Consider the following 23,798-nt stretch of genomic DNA (forward strand, 5'->3'; position numbering starts at 1 on the left):
AACACCCTAACATGTACCCCGAGTCTCTAAACAACCCTAATCTAACACTTATTAACCCCTAATCTGCCGCCCCCGCTATCGCTGACACCTGCATTATCTTATTAACCCCTAATCTGCCGACCGGATATCGCCGCCACTATAATAAATGTATTAACCCCTAAACCGCTGCACTCCCGCCTCGCAAACACTATAATAAATTTAATTAACCCCTAATCTGCCCCCCCCCAACGTCGCCGCAATCTAACTACAAGTATTAACCCCTAATCTGCCGACTGGACATCGCCGCCACCTACATTATAGCTATTAACCCCTAATCTGCTGTCCCTAACATCACCGACCCCTACATTATAGTTATTAACCCCTAATCTGCCCCCCCAACGTCGCCGCAATCCTAACTACAAGTATTAACCCCTAATCTGCCGACCGGACATCGCCGCCACCTACATTATAGCTATTAACCCCTAATATGCTGTCCCTAACATCGCCGACCCCTACATTATAGTTATTAACCCCTAATCTGCCCCCCAACGTCGCCGCAATCCTAACTACAAGTATTAACCCCTAATCTGCCGACCGGACATCGTTGCCACTATAATAAATGTATTAACCCCTAAACCGCCGCACTCCTGCTTCGCAAACACTATAATAAATTTTATTAACCCCTAATCTGCCCTCCCTAACATTGCCGCCACATACCTACAATTATTAACCCCTAATCTCCCGCCCCCAACGTCGCCGCTACTATAATAAGGTTATTAAACCCTAAACCTAAGTCTAACCCTAACCCTAACACCCCCTAACTTAAATATAATCTAAATAAAACAAAATAAATTTACTATAATTAAATAAATGAATCCTATTTAAAACTAAATACTTACCTGTAAAATAAACCCTAAACTAGCTACAATATAACTAATAGTAACATTGTATCTAGCTTAGGGTTTATTTTTATTTTACAGGCAAGTTTGTATTTATTTTAACTAGGTACAATAGTTATTAAATAGTTAATAACTATTTAATAACTACCTAGCTAAAATAAATACAAATTTACCTGTAAAATAACTCCTAACCGAAGTTACAATTACACCTAACACTACACTATCATTAAATTAATTAAATAAATTAATCCTATTTAAAACTAAATACTTACCTGTAAAATAAACCCTAATATAGCTGCAATATAACTAATAGTTACATTGTAGCTATTTTAGGAATTATATTTATTGTACAGGCAACTTTGTATTTATTTTAACTAGGTAAAATAGCTATTAAATAGTTATTGACTATTTAATAGCTACCTAGTTAAAATAATTACAAAATTACCTGTAAAATAAATCCTAACCTAAGTTACAATTAAACCTAACACTACACTATTATTAAATAAATTAAGTACAAGTACCTACAATTATCTACAATTAAATAAACTAAACTAAAGTACAACCCCCCCCCACTAAATTACAAAAAATAAAAAAATATTACAAGAATTTTAAACTAAGCACACCTAATCTAAGCCCCCTAATAAAATAACAAAGCCAATAGATCGGAACAGCCAATAGAATGCGAGGTCAATCCGATTGGCTGATTGGATCAGCCAATCGGATTGAATTTGAATCTGATTGGCTGATTGAATCAGCCAATCAGATTTTCCTACCTTAATTCCGATTGGCTGATAGAATCCTATCAGCCAATCGGAATTCAAGGGACGCCATCTTGGATGACGTCACTTAAAGGTACAGTCATTTAGTCGTTGGATCAAGAAAGAAGAGGATGCTCCGTGTCGGATGTAATTTAGGATGCTGCCGCTCCGCTCCGAATGGATGAACATAGAAGATGCCGCCTGGATCAAGACTTCTGATGGATGGAAGACCTCTTCTTGCCCCGCTTGGATGAAGACTTCTGCCGGTCTGGATGTCCTCTTCTGCCCCATCGGATGAAGACTTCGGCCCAGCTGGGTAAACACGACTCAAGGTAGGGAGATCTTCAGGGGGGTAGTGTTAGGTTTATTTAAGGGGGGTTTGGGTTAGAGTAGGGGTATGTGGGTGGTCGGTTGTAATGTGGGGGGGGATTGTGTTTTTTTTACAGGCAAAAGAGCTGTTTTCTTTGGGGCATGCCCCGCAAAAGGCCCTTTTAAGGGCTGGTAAGGTAATAGAGCTGTTAGTTTTGTAATTTAGTATAGGGTAGGGCATATTTTTATTTTGGGGGGCTTTGTTATTTTATTAGGGGGCTTAGAGTAGGTGTAATTAGTTTAAAATTCTTGTAATATTTTTTTTATTTTTTGTAATTTAGTTAAGTTTATTTAATTGTATTTAATTGTAGGTACTTGTAGTTAATTTATTTAATGATAGTGTAGTGTTAGGTTTAATTGTAACTTAGGTTAGGATTTATTTTACAGGTAATTTTGTAATTATTTTAACTAGGTAGCTATTAAATAGTCAATATCTATTTAATAGCTATTTTAACTAGTTAAAATAAATAAAAAATTGTCTGTAAAATAAATATAAATCCTAAAATAGCTACAATGTAACTATTAGTTATATTGCAGCTATATTAGGGTTTATTTTACAGGTAAGTAGTTTTAAATAGGATTCATTTATTTAATTAAAAAAAATTGTCTGTAAAATAAATATAAATCCTAAAATAGCTACAATGTAACTATTAGTTATATTGCAGCTATATTAGGGTTTATTTTACAGGTAAGTAGTTTTAAATAGGATTCATTTATTTAATTAATTTAATGATATTGTAGTGTTAGGTGTAATTGTAACTTAGGTTATGATTTATTTTACAGGTAAATTTGTATTTATTTTAGCTAGGTAGTTATTAAATAGTTATTAACTATTTAATAATTATTGTACCTAGTTAAAATAAATGCAAAGTTGCCTGTAAAATAAATATAAATCCTAAAATAGCTACAATGTAACTATTAGTTATATTGTAGCTATATTAATAGCTAGTAGGGGGCTTAGATTAGGTGTAATTGGTTTAAAATTATTGTAATATTTTATTATTTTTGGTAATTTAGTGTTTGTTTGTTTTTTGGTACTTTTCTGATGGATGGAAGACCTCTTCTTGCCCCGCTTGGATGAAGACTTCTGCCGGTCTGGATGTCCTCTTCTGCCCCATCGGATGAAGACTTCGGCCCGGCTGGGTGAACACGACTCAAGGTAGGGAGATCTTCAGGGGGGTAGTGTTAGGTTTATTTAAGGGGGGTTTGGGTTAGAGTAGGGGTATGTGGGTGGTGGGTTGTAATGTTGGGGGTGGTGTTTTTTTTACAGGCAAAAGAGCTGTTTTCTTTGGGGCATGCCCCGCAAAAGGCCCTTTTGAGGGCTGGTAAGGTAATAGAGCTGTTAACTTTTGTAATTTAGTATAGGGTAGGGCATTTTTTTATTTTGGGGGGCTTTGTTATTTTATTAGGGGGCTTAGATTAGCTGTAATTAGTTTAAAATTGCCGGTCTGGATGTCCTCTTCTGCCCCATCGGATGAAGACTTCGGCCCGGCTGGGTGAACACGACTCAAGGTAGGGAGATCTTCAGGGGGGTAGTGTTAGGTTTATTTAAGGGGGGTTTGGGTTAGAGTAGGGGTATGTGGGTGGTGGGTTGTAATGTTGGGGGGTGGTATTGTGGGTTTTTTTTACAGGCAAAAGAGCTGTTTTCTTTGGGGCATGCCCCGCGAAAGGTCCTTTTAAGGGCTGGTAAGGTAATAGAGCTGTTAACTTTTGCAATTTAGTATAGGGTAGAGCATTTTTTTATTTTGGGGGGCTTTGTTATTTTATTAGGGGGCTTAGATTAGGTGTAATTAGTTTAAAATTCTTGTAATATTTTTTTATTTTTTGTAATTTAGTGTTTGTTTGTTTTTGTAATTTAGTGTTTTTTTTGTACTTTAGTTTAGTTTATTTAATTGTAGATAATTGTAGGTACTTGTAGTTAATTTATTTAATGATAGTGTAGTGTTAGGTTTAATTGTAACTTAGGTTAGGATTTATTTTACAGGTAATTTTGTAATTATTTTAACTAGGTAGCTATTAAATAGTCAATAACTATTTAATAGTTATTTTACCTAGTTAAAATAAATACAAAGTTGCCTGTAAAATAAATATAAATCCTAAAATAGCTACAATGTAACTATTAGTTATATTGCAGCTATATTAGGGTTTATTTTACAGGTAAGTATTTAGTTTTAAATAGGATTAATTTATTTAATGATAGTGTAGTGTTAGGTGTAGTTGTAACTTAGGTTAGGATTTATTTTACAGGTAAATTTGTATTTATTTTAGCTAGGTAGTTATTAAATAGTTATTAACTATTTAATAACTATTGTACCTAGTTAAAATAAATACAAACTTGCCTGTAAAATAAAAATAAACCCTAAGCTAGATACAATGTAACTATTAGTTATATTGTAGCTATTTTAGGGTTTATTGTATAGGTAAGTATTTAGTTTTAAATAGGATTCATTTATTTAATTATAGTAAACTTATTTCGTTTTATTTAAATTATATTTAAGTTAGGGGGTGTTAGGGTTAGGGTTAGACTTAGGTTTAGGGGTTAATAACCTTATTATAGTAGCGGCGACGTTGGGGGCGGCAGATTAGGGGTAATAATTGTAGGTATGTGGCGGCGATGTTAGGGAGGGCAGATTAGGGGTTAATAAAAATGTATTATAGTGTTTGTGAGGCGGGAGTGCGGCGGTTTAGGGGTTAATACATTTATTATAGTGGCGGCGATGTCCGGTCGGCAGATTAGGGGTTAATACTTGTAGTTAGGATTGCGGCGACGTTGGGGGGGGGGGCAGATTAGGGGTTAATAACTATAATGTAGGGGTCTGCGATGTTAGGGACAGCAGATTAGGGGTTAATAGCTATAATGCAGGTGGCGGCGATGTCCGGTCGGCAGATTAGGGGTTAATACTTGTAGTTAGGATTGCGGCGACGTTGGGGGGGCAGATTAGGGGTTAATAACTATAATGTAGGGGTCGGCGATGTTAGGGACAGCAGATTAGGGGTTAATAGCTATAATGTAGGTGGCGGCGGTGTCCGGTTGGCAGATTAGGGGTTAAATAATTTTACTATAGGGTTTGCGATGTGGGGGGCCTCGGTTTAGTGGTTCATAGGTAGTTCATGGGTGTTAGTGTACTAAATGGGTGTTAGTGTACTAAAACATACCGAATTTCGGAACCGAATCAAACCGAATTCAGCCGAATTCAGTTGAATTTATTCGAATCCGAATAAATCCAAAGCGAATTTATTCGAATCCGAATAAATCCGAAACGAATTCATTCAAATTTTGCCGAATTCGATTCGACCCGAACCGAAATTCGAAAAGTCTGAATCGATCCGAACCAAAAACGAACCGAATTTTTTAGCCATGCACATGTCTACAAGAAATGTCCTGAGAACTTTAAAGGATGAAAGAAAAATCCCTCCCCTACACAGAGCGCTCACTCGCACCAAGAATAAAGCAAACGAAGACAAACCATCCCAGGGAGCCGCTGAGAAAAACACTATCAGATATCTGAATAAGCTCCTCCAAGTCATAGGCATCCTGCTATGAATAAGGACTTAACAACCACAGGTCGCCACCCTAGCTATGAAAACGCACAGAACCTTCTGGTGAAGAAGACATCCGAAATAGTGCAGGACAGGACCTTCCCAAAAAGGGACAGGAAAAAAGGAACTGAAACCAGAACCCGGTAGAAAAAACTACCTGCCGAGGAGGGATCCACCGCAAAGCCTCTCACTCAAAGAAGGTTCACAATAAGTATGATACACAGCTAAGATCAACAGATCAGACAGATCCCTGACCTCGCTCCTGTAATGGACCCAGCACCAAAGTGACTGGCAATGTCTGAAAGACTTAGGGATGAAAAGTACCCCTAATCATAAAGATCTGCAGGAAGAAAAAAGGGAGGGATCCAGCCCCACCAAAGAGCTCGGGTTCCATAAACCAGACACAGCCCCCTTCCTGAGGATCAAAGGTACATCCAAAAGGAGACCCTCTACCGGATTACAGTAAGGCATGGCACAAGAATTCCATCCCTTCACACTGACATCCTGCACACAAGGCAGGGGGGGAAACACCACCGACATAGGCATAAAGGGGTACCTACAAGCACCAGGCGGATACAGTGGGATGTCAAATTCACCCCTAAAGGGAGGGAAAGAGAAAACAGAACTTAACAATATGCTAGCACACTAACAAGGTGCAAATAGCTGCAGCTGGTTTCAAATTTTAAACCTTCTGCTCACTAGATGGCTAAGTTAACCATCAGACTAGAACAGCGGGGCTGAAGCGTAAAGCTGCTCAAAAGGTCAAATACCGAATGAATAACCATCCAGTCACTAAGGCCGAAGCAGACGAATTCTATATTTCCCTGCAAGGGAGAGATTACTCCCATAGGAACAGAAGACATCCCGGAACCGGGAAACTGGGCTGTCCAGAATCAGACCTAAGGGATCTTGAAACAGATCCCCAAAAATCCAGTCAAAGACAGGACAAACAGACAAGGCACCCGAAAACTCGGAGCCGGCTTAACTAGTTAAAAACCCCTGAGAAACCGCTAGGTTACCTCACCCGGAGCAACTTGCACCATAGGCGAAGCAATAACTGTTATATCCTAGACAACTTGGGCATTGAACTCAGACGAAAATGTCCCATACCCAGAGAGCTTAGGACACCCACAGCAGGATACAACAAACAACTCCCCACAGAAGGGTGATAGGTAATAATGAAGCCACCCAGCCACTCTGGAAGGCCCTAAGGCCCTAGGGACAACTTCCACTAAGTCTAAAGACTAAGAACGTACGAGAAAAACAGAAAACTCTGCTTAGGACTGCTAGCTATCACCAGAAACACAAAACAGCTAACAGGAGCTTTACCTGGGTACAACCCACAACCTCCTGCTTCAGGAGCGGTGGAGCCAAACACGTGGATGATATAGACCATAAGGAACAGAGATAGCGCACTATCAGGACCAGCTCGCTACATCGGGCACTCCAAACTTACCCAGGCCACAGAAATTCGAGACCCAAACAGGAATCGACAAAAAGCATATAAAGACGTAACATGTACTAACACCTTAACATGCGACTTCCACGGAAGCGCCCAAGCGACCACAAAATCACTAGTATCAGATACCAGAGAAGAAAAATGTCCCATGGGAAAAATCATAACAGACATGAGCTTCTTAAGTAAAAAATAAAATACAATCTAAACGGATCAAAGAAAAAGAGGGCATCACCCACAGGTTAACACACAAGAAGAATGGGTACACCAACAGGACCAGCCAATCAGAGACCCCATTCTTCCAAAGCTCAGAACTGGAATAAAATACCCAAAAAAGAAGGAAAATTGTAGACGACAAGGAGATTACTTCATCCCCACATGTCTAACCCAGCTTGCCGCCTGGAACAGAAGACCGAGGATCCCTCACCCTATTAGCACTAGGATCCTCCAAAACCGCCAAAACATGCCGTAGTAGGACACAATGGTGTGTCAGTCTATAACGAAAAGCAAGACTTACCTCCGCCGGTGCAACTGACGACCCCGACCCTGAGGAATGGGCCCCTGAAGCTTCAGAGGAAACCGCTTCCCTAGATGGCTGATTTGACCCAGGCTATCCCACGCCTAACAAGCCCCGGTTTGCATAACACAGACAATATCTCAGCAACACCTCTTCTGGAAGATGTAAATGCGCCAGGGCCATATATATGGCCATGCGGAACCGTGCCATAACCTCTGGAGGAAACAAGTCGCCTTCTGGAGAAGGGGTAACAACATTAGAGACAGCTGCTTGCGTTGCCAAAGAAGTTTCTACGGGACGCACGGCACGGGATATGGGATCCCCAGGCGGATGGCTCGGTGGACTCTAAGTTCCCTGTATCGGGAGAACAGAGCACTGTAGAGGGGCATTCGGAACATAACTGATGGGCATGGATTAGCCAGGCCATTTCATACTCTTCACAAGAAGGAGAATCTGAATCAGAGACATCCGTCTCCAAAAAATCAGAATCCTCCATAAATTGGTATATAAAAATTATGGACAGAAAAATATGAGACCCAGACAGCTAGCGAAACAGATATTATCCCTGTTGCCACGTGGTCAGGAATACGGAATCGGAGCACAGAAGCGTAACCACGCCTCGTCACAAGGTGCACTGTGCAGGCCATAGAAAAGCGCGCCAAGGCCTACAAGGACCATGCAGCCTGACAAGAAAAGACTGTTATGTTCCAGTATAGCTAAGAGCCCAAGTGACACTACACATTAGCAGACAGAATCACATAAACATGATTAAAGTTCCCCCTGTTCAATAACACCCCTCATTAGATATTAACCAAATAATTCCTTAAAAAGATAAAGGAGTCCCACTGAGACCCTGACTTCTTTGTTAGCATTACTTATTACATCATTGAAGTAAAATGAAACTATCTTCCCGGAATCAACGCCATGGAACAGAAACACGGCCCTTCAAGTGTGACAGATAGTAGCCTCACTTCTGACATGGACTTGAGAGAAGAAAGCAGACAGAGAAACTCATCAACACTAATTGCTAATGAGCTGTTAACATGAGTCAGGATGGTTTCGCAGAAAGACTCTCCCTGCATTTCCAGACTCTAACATTCATCCATGCTCTCACTGAGAGGCCGACAGATTACTTAAAACTCCAGACCAGACCCATTTCGAAGAGTACTACCCTCCATAAGAGACTATCTAAAATCTTCCTACACTTTTCTGCCAACCTCCTGCGATGAAAGGCAAAGAATGACTGGGGATGAGGAAAGTGGGGGAGGTATTTAAGCCTTTGGCTGGGGTGTCTTTGCCTCCTCCTGGTGACCAGGTTCTGAATTCCCAAAACTAATGAATGCAGCTGTGGACTCTTCCGTTTAAGAAGAAAATAATGATTAAAGGGACAGTCTAGACCCAATACATAATTTTGATTATGTATTATTACATACCAGAGAAGCATCCTGCAACTGAGAAGCATCCTGCAACTGGTCCCACATCTATAAGCTTGTAAGTACATGAAACATTTCAATATTCATTGTTTGTTAGGAGCTGAAAATGGTGCCAAGCTCCGTCATCTTATTGTGTGTATATTTTGCACAAACTGATTTATGCATGTGCAATTTGAAATAACTAACTGAAAAATATTAAACGTGCACTGCTAAATTTTCATACAAGAAAATGGCTAACTGGACAAGAAGAAAGCTGTGGGCGGGTTTGGCGGCTATTTTTGCTGCTAATAAGCAATGATTTTTTTAAAGTTTATGTACTAGTTACAAGCTAATAGATGTGGAACTCTCTGCAAGATGCTTGCCTGGTATGTAACAATAAGTAATAAAGAATAATTGGGTCTAGGCTGTCCCTTTAAATATAGAAATAAAGCTGCTATCACTGTCAAACTTCTAATTGTATTGAAACCTAATTCCAAACAAATTATTGTCTAAAATCAGCCCTAGCTGCTTTAGTTCCTGGTTTATCTTGTATAATTGTTTATGCAATTTTATGCTAATGAGCGTGGCTGGTATTTTTTTTCCAGAAAAGGTGACAACCCTTATCAGAACCCAAAAAATATCACCAAAGATGAGAGGTATTTGTAAGTGTTGTGACAATCAGCTGGCAGTGGGTGGACACAGGACCACTCATTTCAAAAACCTGGATTGCTGATTTCAAATAAGAGGTCTCAATTGAAAGAGTAGGGTATAAACTTTCAAATGAGAGGACTACTTGCCCCTCTAGCCCAAACAAGAGGAGAAATTGGAGTCAATTAGAGTCGACCTTCCCGTCTAGTGAAAATATAATTTATGTAAGAACTTACCTGATGAATTAATTTCTTTCATATTGGCAAGAGTCCATGAGCTAATGACATATGGGATATACAATCTTACCAGGAGGGGCAAAGTTTACCAAACCTCAAAATGCCTATAAATACACCCCTCACCACACCCACAATTCAGTTTAACGAATAGCCAAGTAGTGGGGTGATAAAGAAAGGAGTAAAAAGCATCAACAAAGGAATTTGTAAATAATTGTGCTTTATACAAAAAAATCATAACAACCATAAAAAGGGGGTATGCCTCATGGACTCTTGCCAATATGAAAGAAATTAATTTATCAGGTAAGTTCTTACATAAATTATGTTTTCTTTCATGTAATTGGCAAGTGACGTATGGGATAGCAATACCCAAGATGTGGAACTCCACGCAAGAGTCACTAGGGAGGGAGGGATAAAAAATAAAAACAGCCATTTTCCGCTGAAAAAAATTAATCCACAACCCAAAATATAAATTAATTCTCATAAATATGAGGAAAAAAACTTAAATCAAAAGCAGAAAAATCAAACTGAAACAGCTGCCTGAAGAACTTTTCTACCAAAAACTGCTTCTGAAGAAACAAATACATCAAAATGGTAGAATTTAGTAAATGTATGCAAAGAAGACCAAGTAGCAGCTTTGCAAATATGATCAACTGAAGCTTCATTCTTAAAAGCCTAGAAAGTGGAAACTGATCTAGTAGAATGAGCTGTAATTCTCCAAATAGGCTTGATGAATCAAAAGTTTTAACCACGAGGCCAAGGAAACGGCAGAAGCTTTCTGACCTTTCCTAGAACCAGAAAAGATAACAAATAGACTAGAAGTCTTCCTGAAATTTTTAGTAACTTCAACATAATATTTCAGACCTCTCACCACATCCAAAGAATGTAAAGATCTCTCCAAAGAATTCTTAGGATTAGGAAACAAGGAAGGAACAACAATTTCTCTATTGATGTTGTTAGAATTCACAACAACCTTAGGTAAGAATTTAAATGAAGTCCACAAAACTGCCTTATCCTGATGAAAAATCAGAAAAGGAGATTCACAACAGAGAGCAGAAAATACAGAAACTCTTCTAGCAGAAGAGATTGCCAAAAGAAACAACACTTTCCAAGAAAGTAGTTTAATGTCCAAAGAATGCATAGGCTCAAATGGAGGAGCCTGTAAAGCCTTCAAAACCAAATTAAGACTCCAAGGAGGAGAGATTGATTTAATGACAGGCTTGATATGAACCAAAGCCTGCACAAAACAATGAATATCAGGAAGTTTAGCAATCTTTCTGTGAAATAAAACAGAAAGAGCAGAGATTTGTCCTTTCAAGGAACTTGCAGACAAACCTTTATCCAAACCATCGTGAAGAAACTGTAAAATTCTAGGAATTCTAAAAGAATGCCAAGAGAATTTATTAGAAGAACACAAACGATTGCTCCATGATGATTTTGGAGATCACTCTTGGAAGAAGAACTAGAGGCGGGAAAATATAAGCAGGTTAATAACACCAAGGAAGTGTCAATGCATCCACTGCTTCCGCCTGAGGATCCCTGGACCTGGACAGGTACCTGGGAAGTTTTTTGTTTAGATGAGAAGCCATCAGATCTATTTCTGGAAGACCCCACATCTGAACAACTTGAGAAAACACATCTGGGTGGAGAGACCATTCTCCCGGATGTAAAGTCTGATGACTGAGGTAATACGCTTCCCAACTGTCTATACCTGAGATATGAACTACAGAAATTAGACAGGAGCTGGATTCCACCCAAACAAGTATCCAAGATACTTCTTTCATAGCTTGAGGACTGTGAGTCCCACCCTGATGATTGACATATACCACAGTTGTGATATTGTCCGTCTGAAAACAAATGAACGGTTCTCTCTTCAACAGAGCCCTGAGAATCGCACAGAGTTAAAAAATATTGATTTGTAATCTCGCCTCTTGAGATTTCCAAACCCCTTGTGCTGTCAGAGATCCCCAAACAGCTCCCCAACCTGAAAGTCTCGCATCTGTTATGATAACAGTCCAGGTTGGACGAACGAAAGAGACCCCTAGAATTATATGATGGTGATCTAACCACCAAGTCAGAGAAAGTCGAACATTGGGATTTAAGGATATTAATTGTGATATCCTTGTATAATCCCTACAGCATTGGTTCAGCATACAAAGCTGGAGAGGTCTCATATGAAAACGAGCAAAGGGGATTGCGTCCGATGCTGCAGTCATTAGACCTAAAACTTCCATGCACATAGCTACTGAAGGGAATGACTGAGACTGAAGGTTCCGACAGGCTGCAACCAATTTCAAACGTTTCTTGTCTGTTAGAGACAAAGTCATGAACACTGAATCTATCTGGAAACCTAAAAAGGTTACCTTTGTCTAAGGAATCAAATAACTTTTTGGTAAATTGATCCTCCAACCATGTCTTTGAAGAAACAACACTAGTTGATTTGTGTGAGATTCTGCAGAACGTAAAGACTGAGCGAGTACCAATATATCATCCAAATAAGGAAACACCGCAATACCCCTCTCTCTAATTAGAGAGTAGGGCACCGAGAACCTTTGAAAAGATTCTTGGAGCTGTCGCTAGGCCAAAAGGAAGAGCAACAAATTGGTAATGTTTGTCTAGAAAAGAGAATCTCAGGAACTGATAGTGATCCGGATGAATCGGAATATGAAGATATGCATCCTGTAAGTCTATTGTGGATATATAATGCCCTTGCTGAACAAAAGGCAGAATAGTCCTTATAGTCACAATTTTGAAAGTTGGTACTCTTACATATCGATTCAAAATCTTTAGATCCAGAACTGGTCTGAATAAATTTTCTTTCTTTGGGACAATGAATAGATTTGAATAAAACCCAAGACCCTGTTACTGAAACGGAACTGGCATGATTACCCCTGATAACTCCAGGTCTGAAACACACTTCAGGAAAGCCTGAGCCTTTACTGGGTTTGCTGGAATGTGTGAGAGAAAAAATCTTCTCACAGGCGGTCTTACTCTGAATCCTTTTCTGTTCCCCTGAGAGACAATACTCTGAATCTAATGATTTTGGACCAAATTGATCCAAACATCTTTGAAAATTTTTAATCTGCCCCCTACCAGCTGAGCTGGAATGAGGGCCGCACCTTCATGCGGACTTGGGGGCTAGCTTTGATCTCTTAAATGACTTGGATGTATTCCAATTTGAAGAAGGCTTCCAATTGGAAACAGATTTATTGGGGGAAGGATTAGGTTTCTGTTCCTTATTTTGTAGAAAGGAACGAAAACGGTTAGAAGCTTTAGATTTACCCTTAGATCTTTTATCCTGAGGCAAAAAAACTCCCTTCCCCCCAGTGACAGTTGAAATTATTGAATCCAACTGAGAACCAAATAATTTATTACCTTGGAAAGAAAGAGATAGCAATCTGGACTTAGAAGTCATATCAGCATTCCAAGATTTGAGCCACAAAGCTCTTCTAACTAAGGCCTAGATTTGGAGTTTGGCGGTAGATGGGTTGTTAACGCTACGCGGGCTTTTTTCTGGCCGCACCATAAAATTAACTCTGGTATCGAGAGTCCAAAAAAATGCTGTGTTAGGCTCCAAAAAAGGAGCGTAGAGCATTTTTACCGCAAATGCAACTCTCGATACCAGAGTTGCTTACGGACGCGGCCAGCCTCAAAAACGTGCTCGTGCACGATTCCCCCATAGGAAACAATGGGGCTGTTTGAGCTGAAAAAAAACCTAACACCTGCAAAAAAGCCGCGTTCAGCTCCTAACGCAGCCCCATTGTTTGCTATGGGGAAACACTTCCTATGTCTGCACCTAACACTCTAACATGTACCCCGAGTCTAAACACCCCTAACCTTACACTTATTAACCCCTAATCTGCCGCCCCCGCTATTGCTGACCCCTGCATTATATTATTAACCCCTAATCTTCCGCTCCGTAAACCGCCGCAACTTACATTATCCCTATGTACCCCTAATCTGCTGCCCCTAACACCGCCGACCCCTATATTATATTTATTAACCCCTAACCTGCCCCCCACAACGTCGCCGCCAGCTACTTACAATAATTAACCCCTAATCTGCCGACCGCAAAGCGCCGCCACCTACGTTATCCTTATGTACCCCTAATCTGCTGCCCCTAACACCGCCGACCCCTATATTATATTTATTAACCCCTAATCTGCCCCCCTCAACGTCGCCGACACCTGCCTACATTTATTAACCCCTAATCTGCCGAGCGGACCTGAGCGCTACTATAATAAAGTTATTAACCCCTAATCCGCCTCACTAACCCTATCATAAATAGTATTAACCCCTAATCTGCCCTCCCTAACATCGCCGACACCTAACTTCAATTATTAACCCCTAATCTGACGACCGGAGCTCACCGCTACTATAATAAATGGATTAACCCCTAAAGCTAAGTCTAACCCTAACACTAACACCCCCCTAAGTTAAATATAATTTTTATCTAACGAAATTAATTAACTCTTATTAAATAAATTATTGCTATTTAAAGCTAAATACTTACCTGTAAAATAAATCCTAATATAGCTACAATATAAATTATGATTACATTGTAGCTATTTTAGGATTAATATTTATTTTACAGGCAACTTTGTAATTATTTTAACCAGGTACAATAGCTATTAAATAGTTAAGAACTATTTAATAGTTACCTAGTTAAAATTATAACAAAATTACCTGTAAAAGAAATCCTAACCTAAGTTATAATTAAACCTAACACTACCCTATCAATAAATTAATTAAATAAAATACCTACAATTACCTACAATTAACCTAACACTACACTATCAATAAATAAATTAAATACAATTCCTACAAATAACTACAATTACATAAACTAACTAAAGTACAAAAAATAAAAAAGAACTAAGTTACAAAAAATAATAAAATATTTACAAACATAAGAAAAATATTACAACAATTTTAAACTAATTACACCTACTCTAAGCCCCCTAATAAAATAACAAAGACCCCCAAAATAAAAAAATGCCCTACCCTATTCTAAATTAATAGAGTTAAAAGCTCTTTTACCTTACCAGCCCTGAACAGGGCCCTTTGCGGGGCATGCCCCAAGAAAATCAGCTCTTTTGCCTGTAAAAAAAAACATACAATACCCCCCCCCAACATTACAACCCACCACCCACATACCCCTAATCTAACCCAAACCCCCCTTAAATAAACCTTACACTAAGCCCCTGAAGATCTTCCTACCTTGTCTTCACCCTTCCAGGTTCACCGATCCGTCCTGGCATCCGGTGCTGAAGAGGTCCAGAAGAGGCTCCAAAGTCTTCCTCCTATCCGGCAAGAAGAGGACATCCGGACCGGCAAACATCTTCATCCAAGCGGCATTTTCGATCTTCTTCCATCCGGTGCGGAGCGGGTCCATGTTGAAGCAGCCGACGCGGATCCATCCTCTTCTTTCTGTGTCTCCCGAAGAATGACGGTTCCTTTAAGGGACGTCATCCAAGATGGCGTCCCTCGAATTCCGATTGGCTGATAGGATTCTATCAGCCAATCGGAATTAAGGTAGGAATATTCTGATTGGCTGATGGAATGAGCCAATCAGAATCAAGTTCAATCCGATTGGCTGATCCAATCAGCCAATCAGATTGAGCTCGCATTCTATTGGCTGATTGGAACAGCAAATAGAATGCGAGCTCAATCTGATTGGCTGAGTCGGCTGCTTCAACATGGACCCGCTCCGCACCGGATGGAAGAAGATCGAAGATGCCGCTTGGATGAAGATGTTTGCCGGTCCGGATGTCCTCTTCTTGCCGGATAGGAGGAAGACTTTGGAGCCTCTTCTGGACCTCTTCAGCACCGGATGCCAGGACGGATCGGTGAACCTGGAAGGGTGAAGACAAGGTAGGAAGATCTTCAGGGGCTTAGTGTTAGGTTTATTTAAGGGGGGTTTGGGTTAGATTAGGGGTATGTGGGTGGTAATGTTGGGGGGGGGTATTGTATGTTTTTTTTTACAGGCAAAAGAGCTGATTTTCTTGGGGCATGCCCCGCAAAGGGCCCTGTTCAGGGCTGGTAAGGTAAAAGAGCTTTTAACTCTATTAATTTAGAATAGGGTAGGGCATTTTTTTATTTTGGGGGTCTTTGTTATTTTATTAGGGGGCTTAGAGTAGGTGTAATTAGTTTAAAATTGTTGTAATATTTTTCTTATGTTTGTAAATATTTTTTTATTTTTTGTAACTTAGTTCTTTTTTATTTTTTGTACTTTAGTTAGTTTATGTAATTGTAGTTATTTGTAGGAATTGTATTTAATTTATTTATTGATAGTGTAGTGTTAGGTTTTATTGTAGGTAATTGTAGGTATTTTATTTAATTAATTTATTGATAGGGTAGTGTTAGGTTTAATTATAACTTAGGTTAGGATTTCTTTTACAGGTAATTTTGTTATTATTTTAACTAGGTAACTATTAAATAGTTCTTAACTATTTAATAGCTATTGTACCTGGTTAAAATAATTACAAAGTTGCCTGTAAAATAAATATTAATCCTAAAATAGCTACAATATAATTATAATTTAAATGTAGCTATATTAGGATTTATTTTACAGGTAAGTATTTAGCTTTAAATAGGAATAATTTATTTAATAAGAGTTAATTAATTTCATTAGATGTAAATTATATTTAAGTTAGGGGGGTGTTAGTGTTAGGGTTAGACTTAGCTTTAGGGGTTAATCCATTTATTATAGTAGCGGTGAGCTCCGGTCGTCAGATTAGGGGTTAATAATTGAAGTTAGGTGTCGGCGATGTTAGGGAGGGCAGATTAGGGGTTAATACTATTTATGATAGGGTTAGTGAGGCGGATTAGGGGTTAATAACTTTATTATAGTAGTGCTCAGGTCCGCTCGGCAGATTAGGGGTTAATAAGTGTAGGCAGGTGTCGGCGACGTTGAGGGGGGCAGATTAGGGGTTAATAAATATAATATAGGGGTCGGCGGTGTTAGGGGCAGCAGATTAGGGGTACATAAGGATAACGTAGGTGGCGGCGCTTTGCGGTCGGCAGATTAGGGGTTAATTATTGTAAGTAGCTGGCGGCGACGTTGAGGGGGGCAGGTTAGGGGTTAATAAATATAATACAGGGGTCGGCGGTGTTAGGGGCAGCAGATTAGGGGTACATAAGTATAACGTAGGTGGCGGTCGGCAGATTAGGGGTTAAAAAAATTTAATCGAGTTGCGGCGATGTGGGGGGACCTCAGTTTAGGGGTACATAGGTAGTTTATGGGTGTTAGTGTACTTTAGGGTACAGTAGTTAAGAGCTTTATGAACCGGCGTTAGCCCAGAAAGCTCTTAACTCCTGCTTTTTTTCTGCGGCTGGAGTTTTGTCGTTAGAGCTCTAACGCTCACTTCAGAAACGACTCTAAATACCGGAGTTAGGAAGATCCCATTGAAAAGATAGGATACGCAATTGACGTAAGGGGATCTGCGGTATGGAAAAGTCGCGGCTGAAAAGTGAGCGTTAGACCCTATTTTGAGTGACTCCAAATACCGGCGGTAGCCTAAAACCAGCGTTAGGAGCCTCTAACGCTGGTTTTCACGGCTACCGCCAAACTCTAAATCTAGGCCTAAAATAGCTAAAAACATAGATTTAACATCAATTTTGATAATATCAAAAATGGCATCACAAATGAAATTATTAGCATGTTGAAGCAACAATGCTAGACAAATCATGATCCGATACCTATTGCGCTAAAGTTTCCAACCAAAAAGTTGAAGCAGCTGCAACATCAGCCAAAGAAATTGCAGGCCTAAGAAGATGACCTGAATATAAATAAGCTTTCCTTAGATAAGATTCAAGTTTTCTATCTAAATGATCTTTAAAATAAGTACTATCTTCCATAGGAATAGTAGTACGTTTAGCAAGAGTAGAGATAGCCCCATCAACTTTGGGGATATTTTCCCAAAACTCCAATCTAACTGCTGGCAAAGGATACAATTTTTTAAACCTTGAAGAAGGAATAAAAGAAGTACCAGGCCTATTCCATTCTTTAGAAACCTCTGGAATAACCACAGGAGATTTATAAACAGAATTTAAACGTTTATTAGTTTTAATATCAAGAGGACTAGTTTCCTCCATATCTAATGTAATCAACACTTCTTTTAACAAAGAATGAATATACTTCATTTTAAATAAGATGATTTGTCAGTGTCAATATCTGAGGCAGGATCTTCTGAATTAGATCAATTAGATCTTCTGAATTAGATAAATCAGTATGTTGCCGGTCATTTGAAATTTCATTAACTTTATGAGAAGTTTTAAAAGACCTTTTACATTTATTAGAAGGCGGAATGGCAGACAAAGCCTTCTGAATAGAATCAGAAATAAATTCTTTTAAATTTACAGGTATATCTTGTGCATTAGATGTTGAGGGAACAGCAACAGGTAATGAAATACTACTGATGGATACATTATCTGCATGTAAAAGTTTATCATGACAACTATTACAAACCACAGCTGGAGGTATAACCTCCACTAGTTTACAACAAATGCACTTAGCTTTGGTAGAACTGTTATCAGGCATCATGATTCCAACAGTGATTTATGAGACAGGATCAGATTGAGACAACTTGCAAATATAAGAGAAAAAATTATCAATTTCCTTATATGGCAGTTTCAGGAATGGGAAAAAATGCAAACAGCATAGCCCTCTGACATATAAAAAAAAGGCAAGAGGCAAATAGGAATAGGGTCTTAAATAATGAAAATATTTGGTGCCAAATATGACGCACAACAAAAAAATATTTTTTGGCGCCAAAAACGTCCGGAAACGACACACTCGCGTCATAGATGACGCAACCTTGTGAAGGACTTGCGCCAAAAAAATGTTGCGCCAAGAATGACACAATAAACTTTGGCATTTTGCGCCCTCGCGAGCCTAATTCTGCCTGCAAATTTAAAAGACAGTCAATTTGAAAAAGAGACTATACCCCAGGTAAGAAATACTTTTTCATAAAAAAGCGTTTCCCAGATATGAAACTGACAGTCTGCAAAAGGAAATATACTGAAAACCTGAATCATGGCAAATATAAGTACAATACATATATTTAGAACTTTATATAAATACATAAAGTGCCAAACCATAGCTGAGAGCGTCTTAAGTAATGAAAACATACTTACCAAAAGACACCCATCCACATATAGCAGATAGCCAAACCAGTACTGAAACGGTTATCAGTAGAGGTAATGGAATATGAGAGTATATCGTTGATCTGAAAAGGCAGGTAGGAGATAAATCTCTACGACCGATAACAGAGAACCTATGAAATAGATCCCACGTGAGGAAAACCATTGCATTCAATAGGTAATACTCCCTTCACATCCCTCTGACATTCACTGTACTCTGAGAGGGTATATCAACATAGAAATCTTAGCACAAACTTACTTCACCACCTCCATAGGAGGCAAAGTTTGTAAAACTGAATTGTGGGTGTGGTGAGGGGTGTATTTATAGGCATTTTGAGGTTTGGGAAACTTTGCCCCTCCTGTTAGGATTGTATATCCCATACGTCACTAGCTCATGGACTCTTGCCAATTACATGAAAGAAACAGCAATTGAAATGTTGGTGCAGGTATTCACCATTTTTTACATTGATTACCTGCAACTTACAGGGACAAGTGGCTCATTTTAAAGGTCAGACTCTGCTCTTTCAAATGAGGGTCACTTGCCCCTCTGGCCCAAATAGGGGGGAAGATAGGGACTCTGCTTGAGACCCCTTCAGATTAAAAAGGATTTGTAATGCTCCTGTAGGTAATTGCTGTTTTTACGGCAATCATCTGCAACTTACAGGGGCGTGCCACCCTGTGACATCACAAGGCCTACAGAGAAGAGACAGAGATGAGGAAAGAAGCTGCAGTCTCCTTTCCCCATCTGTAGTTCAGGGGTCATAGCGAATCATGTCTACTCGACACTGCTAAATGCTGACAGCATACGCTGTCGGCATTTATCATTGCACAAGCATTTATTGTGACATGCTTGTGAAATTTCGCCCCTGCTCACTCGCGGCCAATCAGCCGCTAGCAGGGGGTGTCAATCATCCCAAACGTATTGGATCAGGATGATTGCAGTTCGCTACCTATAACGTGGAGGAGAAGTTAAGGTGCTGCTTCTTAACTTAAGGTTTTAATATAAAATGTTTAGCTATGCATAAAACAAGTTCCAAATATGCTTTTAGGACTTGTTGTCATAGCTAATCATGTCTGCTGATTTAGCTATGAAAATTGTGGATTTTCTAATTCTCAAAGCTGGAAATGCAGACTGCAAACTTCTTAACGCTAATATACGATCCAAAAAAGCAAAAGAAGCGTGGCAGGTGAGCAGGTAAAGTACAGTATTAAAACTAAAGCTTTTATTAAAGCATATACAATAAAAAAAGTAACATCACAAGCAAAAAGCCACAGTAGCAGCGTTCTTACGCGTTTCAGCTCCTGCTGTGTGTAACAAGAAGTCATACAGCATACAGTAAGTTACAATTTTGTAATGAACTGTAGATCTGGACTTTTACTGTTTGCACTCAAACACGGAAGCTATACAAATTCAACAGCGTTGTCAGTGGAATTACACAGGACGCTTTCTCTGCTCAGCTCTAGCACTGAGCGCTTTCAAGGGGATTTCATTCGTGTTCTTAAGGCTAACCCTGCTACATATCATTCCCTAATTGGCTTCAAAAGATAACTGCAAAACAATGGACTTTAAACTAACAATCTGTGATTAGCTTTGTCGTTTGCAGACTGAAGCCCATATTGGCTTCTCCAAATAAGACAAATGGTGGGTGGCATTTGGCTATTGAAAAACAACTGCAGTAAACACAATATTAATTTGTTTTAAAAATGTTTAGAATTGGCTGATGTGTTATTCTATGGAAAAAGAACAGAAATATTTTGTAATTACATGGTCTACTGTCCCTGTAAAATCAAGTCCGCTGAGTAATTTGGCTTTGCAAACCATGTAATGGTGATTTTGTGTTTAGTAAGTAGAGAAAATCATAATACGCTCTTAGTAATTGTGTTTCATTATTGGCCATAAAATTATGAACATCTCTATATAACTGGTATTGAAATATTCAATGAGGCTATGTCATTTACTAGCAGTGAAAGGAATACATTTGTTAAAAAATATATTAAAAAATATGGAAAATATATACATTTTTTAGATTTTATGCATCATATCCTAATTCAAAAAATAATAATACAGTTAAAAAGGGTGTTCTACCTGACAGTAAAAACAATATATATATATATATATATATATATATATATATATATATATATATATATATATATACACACATACATATATATATATATATACATACATACATATATATACTATATATATATATATACATACATACATACATATATATACTGTATATATATATATATATGTATATATATATATATATATATATGTATATACTGTATATATATATATATATATATATATATATATATATATATATATATATATATATATATATATATTATATATACATATTATATACACACACACAAATACACACAAGTAAAAAATCTCACACTACAGTGAATGTAGGGGGTAATCTTTAATATTAGTGGAGGTGTTTATTCTTCAACAAAGGACACCAAGAAACAAAACAAAGCAAGGGATATAACAAAATTCAATAGGAAAGTTGTTCAAAATAGCATGCTCAATCAAAACCCAGTTTAATTTTTTTCTTTACTGTATCTATAACAGCAAAATAATTTATTGTATTAAGAGATATGCAGAGTTTAACAGAGATGATTATTTTATTACTCGTTAGCTGGAATTTTTTTAACTGTCTCTTTAACTGCAAAATATTTTATTACATTAAGAGAGATGCAGCAGTTAACAGATAAGTCTATTTTATTTACTGTTCACTGGAAATTTATGTAGAGGACTATTTGATAAACTTATTATAGACAATAAAAAAGGACTTAGTTCTGGCAAATAAAAAAATACAACCACTCAAATTATAATTCTGAAAGAGTTTTTTTTTTTTTTTTTTAACAATTCCTAGTTATGCTGACTGACAACTTTAAAATGAGTAACTTTGAATTCCCTGTTTTTTTATTTGCCTTAACTTCAGTCTAAGCATAAGGCCGTAAATTACAGTCAAACAATAACCAGAATATGAAAAGACACAAACATGCCAAACCGAATATTACAAGGTTATGAAAAAAAGCAAATACCTGGTACGTCGGTGAATGTTTCTCCAAGGACAGATACATGAAACGATAGTTCTTTTTCTTTTAGCTTCAGCAATGTTTTAAAGAAGGTTTCTGGATCTTTATCGTGCTCCCTCGAAACAAATAAAGGAAAAATACATGTTTACTTAGGAAATACACAAGAGGGAGAAATTATATTTCTTTCCGTAGTTCAATTTTGTTTGTTTTTTGGCGCCCCAGGTATCCAACCAAAATTCCGCCTCTGCCCTCTAACATTGGATCAGCACTCCAAGTCTGTAGAGATCTATCTAACTGTTCAGTAGCTTGGGGCATTTCACTTCTGATCATTAGCCAATCACATTTCACACACTATTTTTCAAAGGTATAAGGATTTGCATCATCACTATCACTACTGCCAACATAACATAAAAAAGAAATAAGAGTATTCGTTATTAATGGATTTTTTTCTTTTCTTCAGGTAATGGCAGACATATACTGTTATTCTGAGATAGGCACAACATGCGCCCACTATCCTCTTATTTTGTTATTGCTTTTGGCTGCAAATCAGAATTTCTCTAAAGGCAAAAAATAATTCTACATAATCATCCCAGAATTCATTTAGGTAAATATACTGGCCACATATTATTAAGCAGCCAAAAGCTATTTATTACACAAAGCTATACTTTTTGTTGCAACTAAAGACAATATATATTATTTGGTTTAAAAAATACACTGAAACTATAAAGTGTTATAGTGAATATTATATGTAATTAAAATAGTATATTTTCAAATATCGATAGAAATGTAAATGACAATAAAACTACACCAGAAAAACTTGCTAGAAATTGGTTAATTTTCTAATTTACAAACTGTTCTGTAACTTTTCCTTTCATGATTGTGATAGAACATACATTATTAAACAACTTTACAATTTTTGTCCCGTGAAGAGGATGAGGATACTTTAGCATAACCTTAAACTTTTCAACAACCAGCTAGTGGAAACATTTTGACAGAATCCTCTAGTCAATCAACACAATCGTTAACTGAACATTTAAACGTTACTGAAATACATTAGTGAATATTAGCATCACTTTATTCCACTGGGTTTCTGTACTTTTAAAAAAAAACAAAAAACAATAGACTTTAATGGCAGATATGGTTTTCTAAAGGACTTGAATCGACCCCCAAGTCTTTAACCTCACAAAGGGATTAAGACATAGGTAAAGTTCAGATGGGGAACCAAAAGCAATGCCGCTTCTGAGCAGGACACAGCTGGTGAGGCAACCAGCAGTATTGGTCTCAAACTACCACCAATCACTGTTTTTATTATTCTTGGGAGCTGCAATTCTTGTGGCTCCAGAGCAGGAGTTTACCTATGTGTTGAACCTTAAGCTACTGTTGCATTTTTTGGATTTATAGAGTTTTCTCCCTCATTGATGACTTATAATTTGGGCAGCATGAGGAATAGCACTGGAGCAGTTCCTTGTTACCCAGCAGAATGTACTTAGATTTGGCTGTCAGTTACCTCTGCATTTAAAGAGGCGAGGAGGAGCTCCACGGAATGTTGTACCACAGGACTGCCAGGTGAGTGTGTGCACTTCCCTATTGTAGGCTAGATTACGAGTGGAGCGTTAACTGTTGCGAGTGAGCGTTATCGTCTTTTTGCGCACAACACAAATAGCGGGCATATTACGAGTTGAAAGTAAACTCGTTCGCTCAAGTGCAATCGTAATTTACAATCATTGAGATAGCGCAACTTGATAAAAAACAATTTTTTCAAATATTTAAAAAGTTATATGGG

The 23,798-nt window shown here is 38.1% G+C and overlaps 1 protein-coding gene across 3 annotated transcripts in view; it reads right to left on the minus strand.

Annotated features, from left to right (window-relative positions):
* The window catches only part of GTDC1 (glycosyltransferase like domain containing 1), an 849,799-nt gene that overhangs the window by 214,802 nt on the left and 611,199 nt on the right, over positions 1-23,798 (minus strand). For all 3 annotated transcript variants that reach the window (XM_053698268.1, XM_053698267.1, XM_053698269.1), the window contains one exon: positions 22,022-22,131. In XM_053698268.1, coding sequence (XP_053554243.1) covers positions 22,022-22,131 — 110 coding nt within the window. The remainder of the gene's footprint in view (positions 1-22,021; positions 22,132-23,798) is intronic.

Source organism: Bombina bombina, chromosome 1, assembly GCF_027579735.1.
Source record: "Bombina bombina isolate aBomBom1 chromosome 1, aBomBom1.pri, whole genome shotgun sequence".
NCBI classification, from domain to species: domain Eukaryota; kingdom Metazoa; phylum Chordata; class Amphibia; order Anura; family Bombinatoridae; genus Bombina; species Bombina bombina.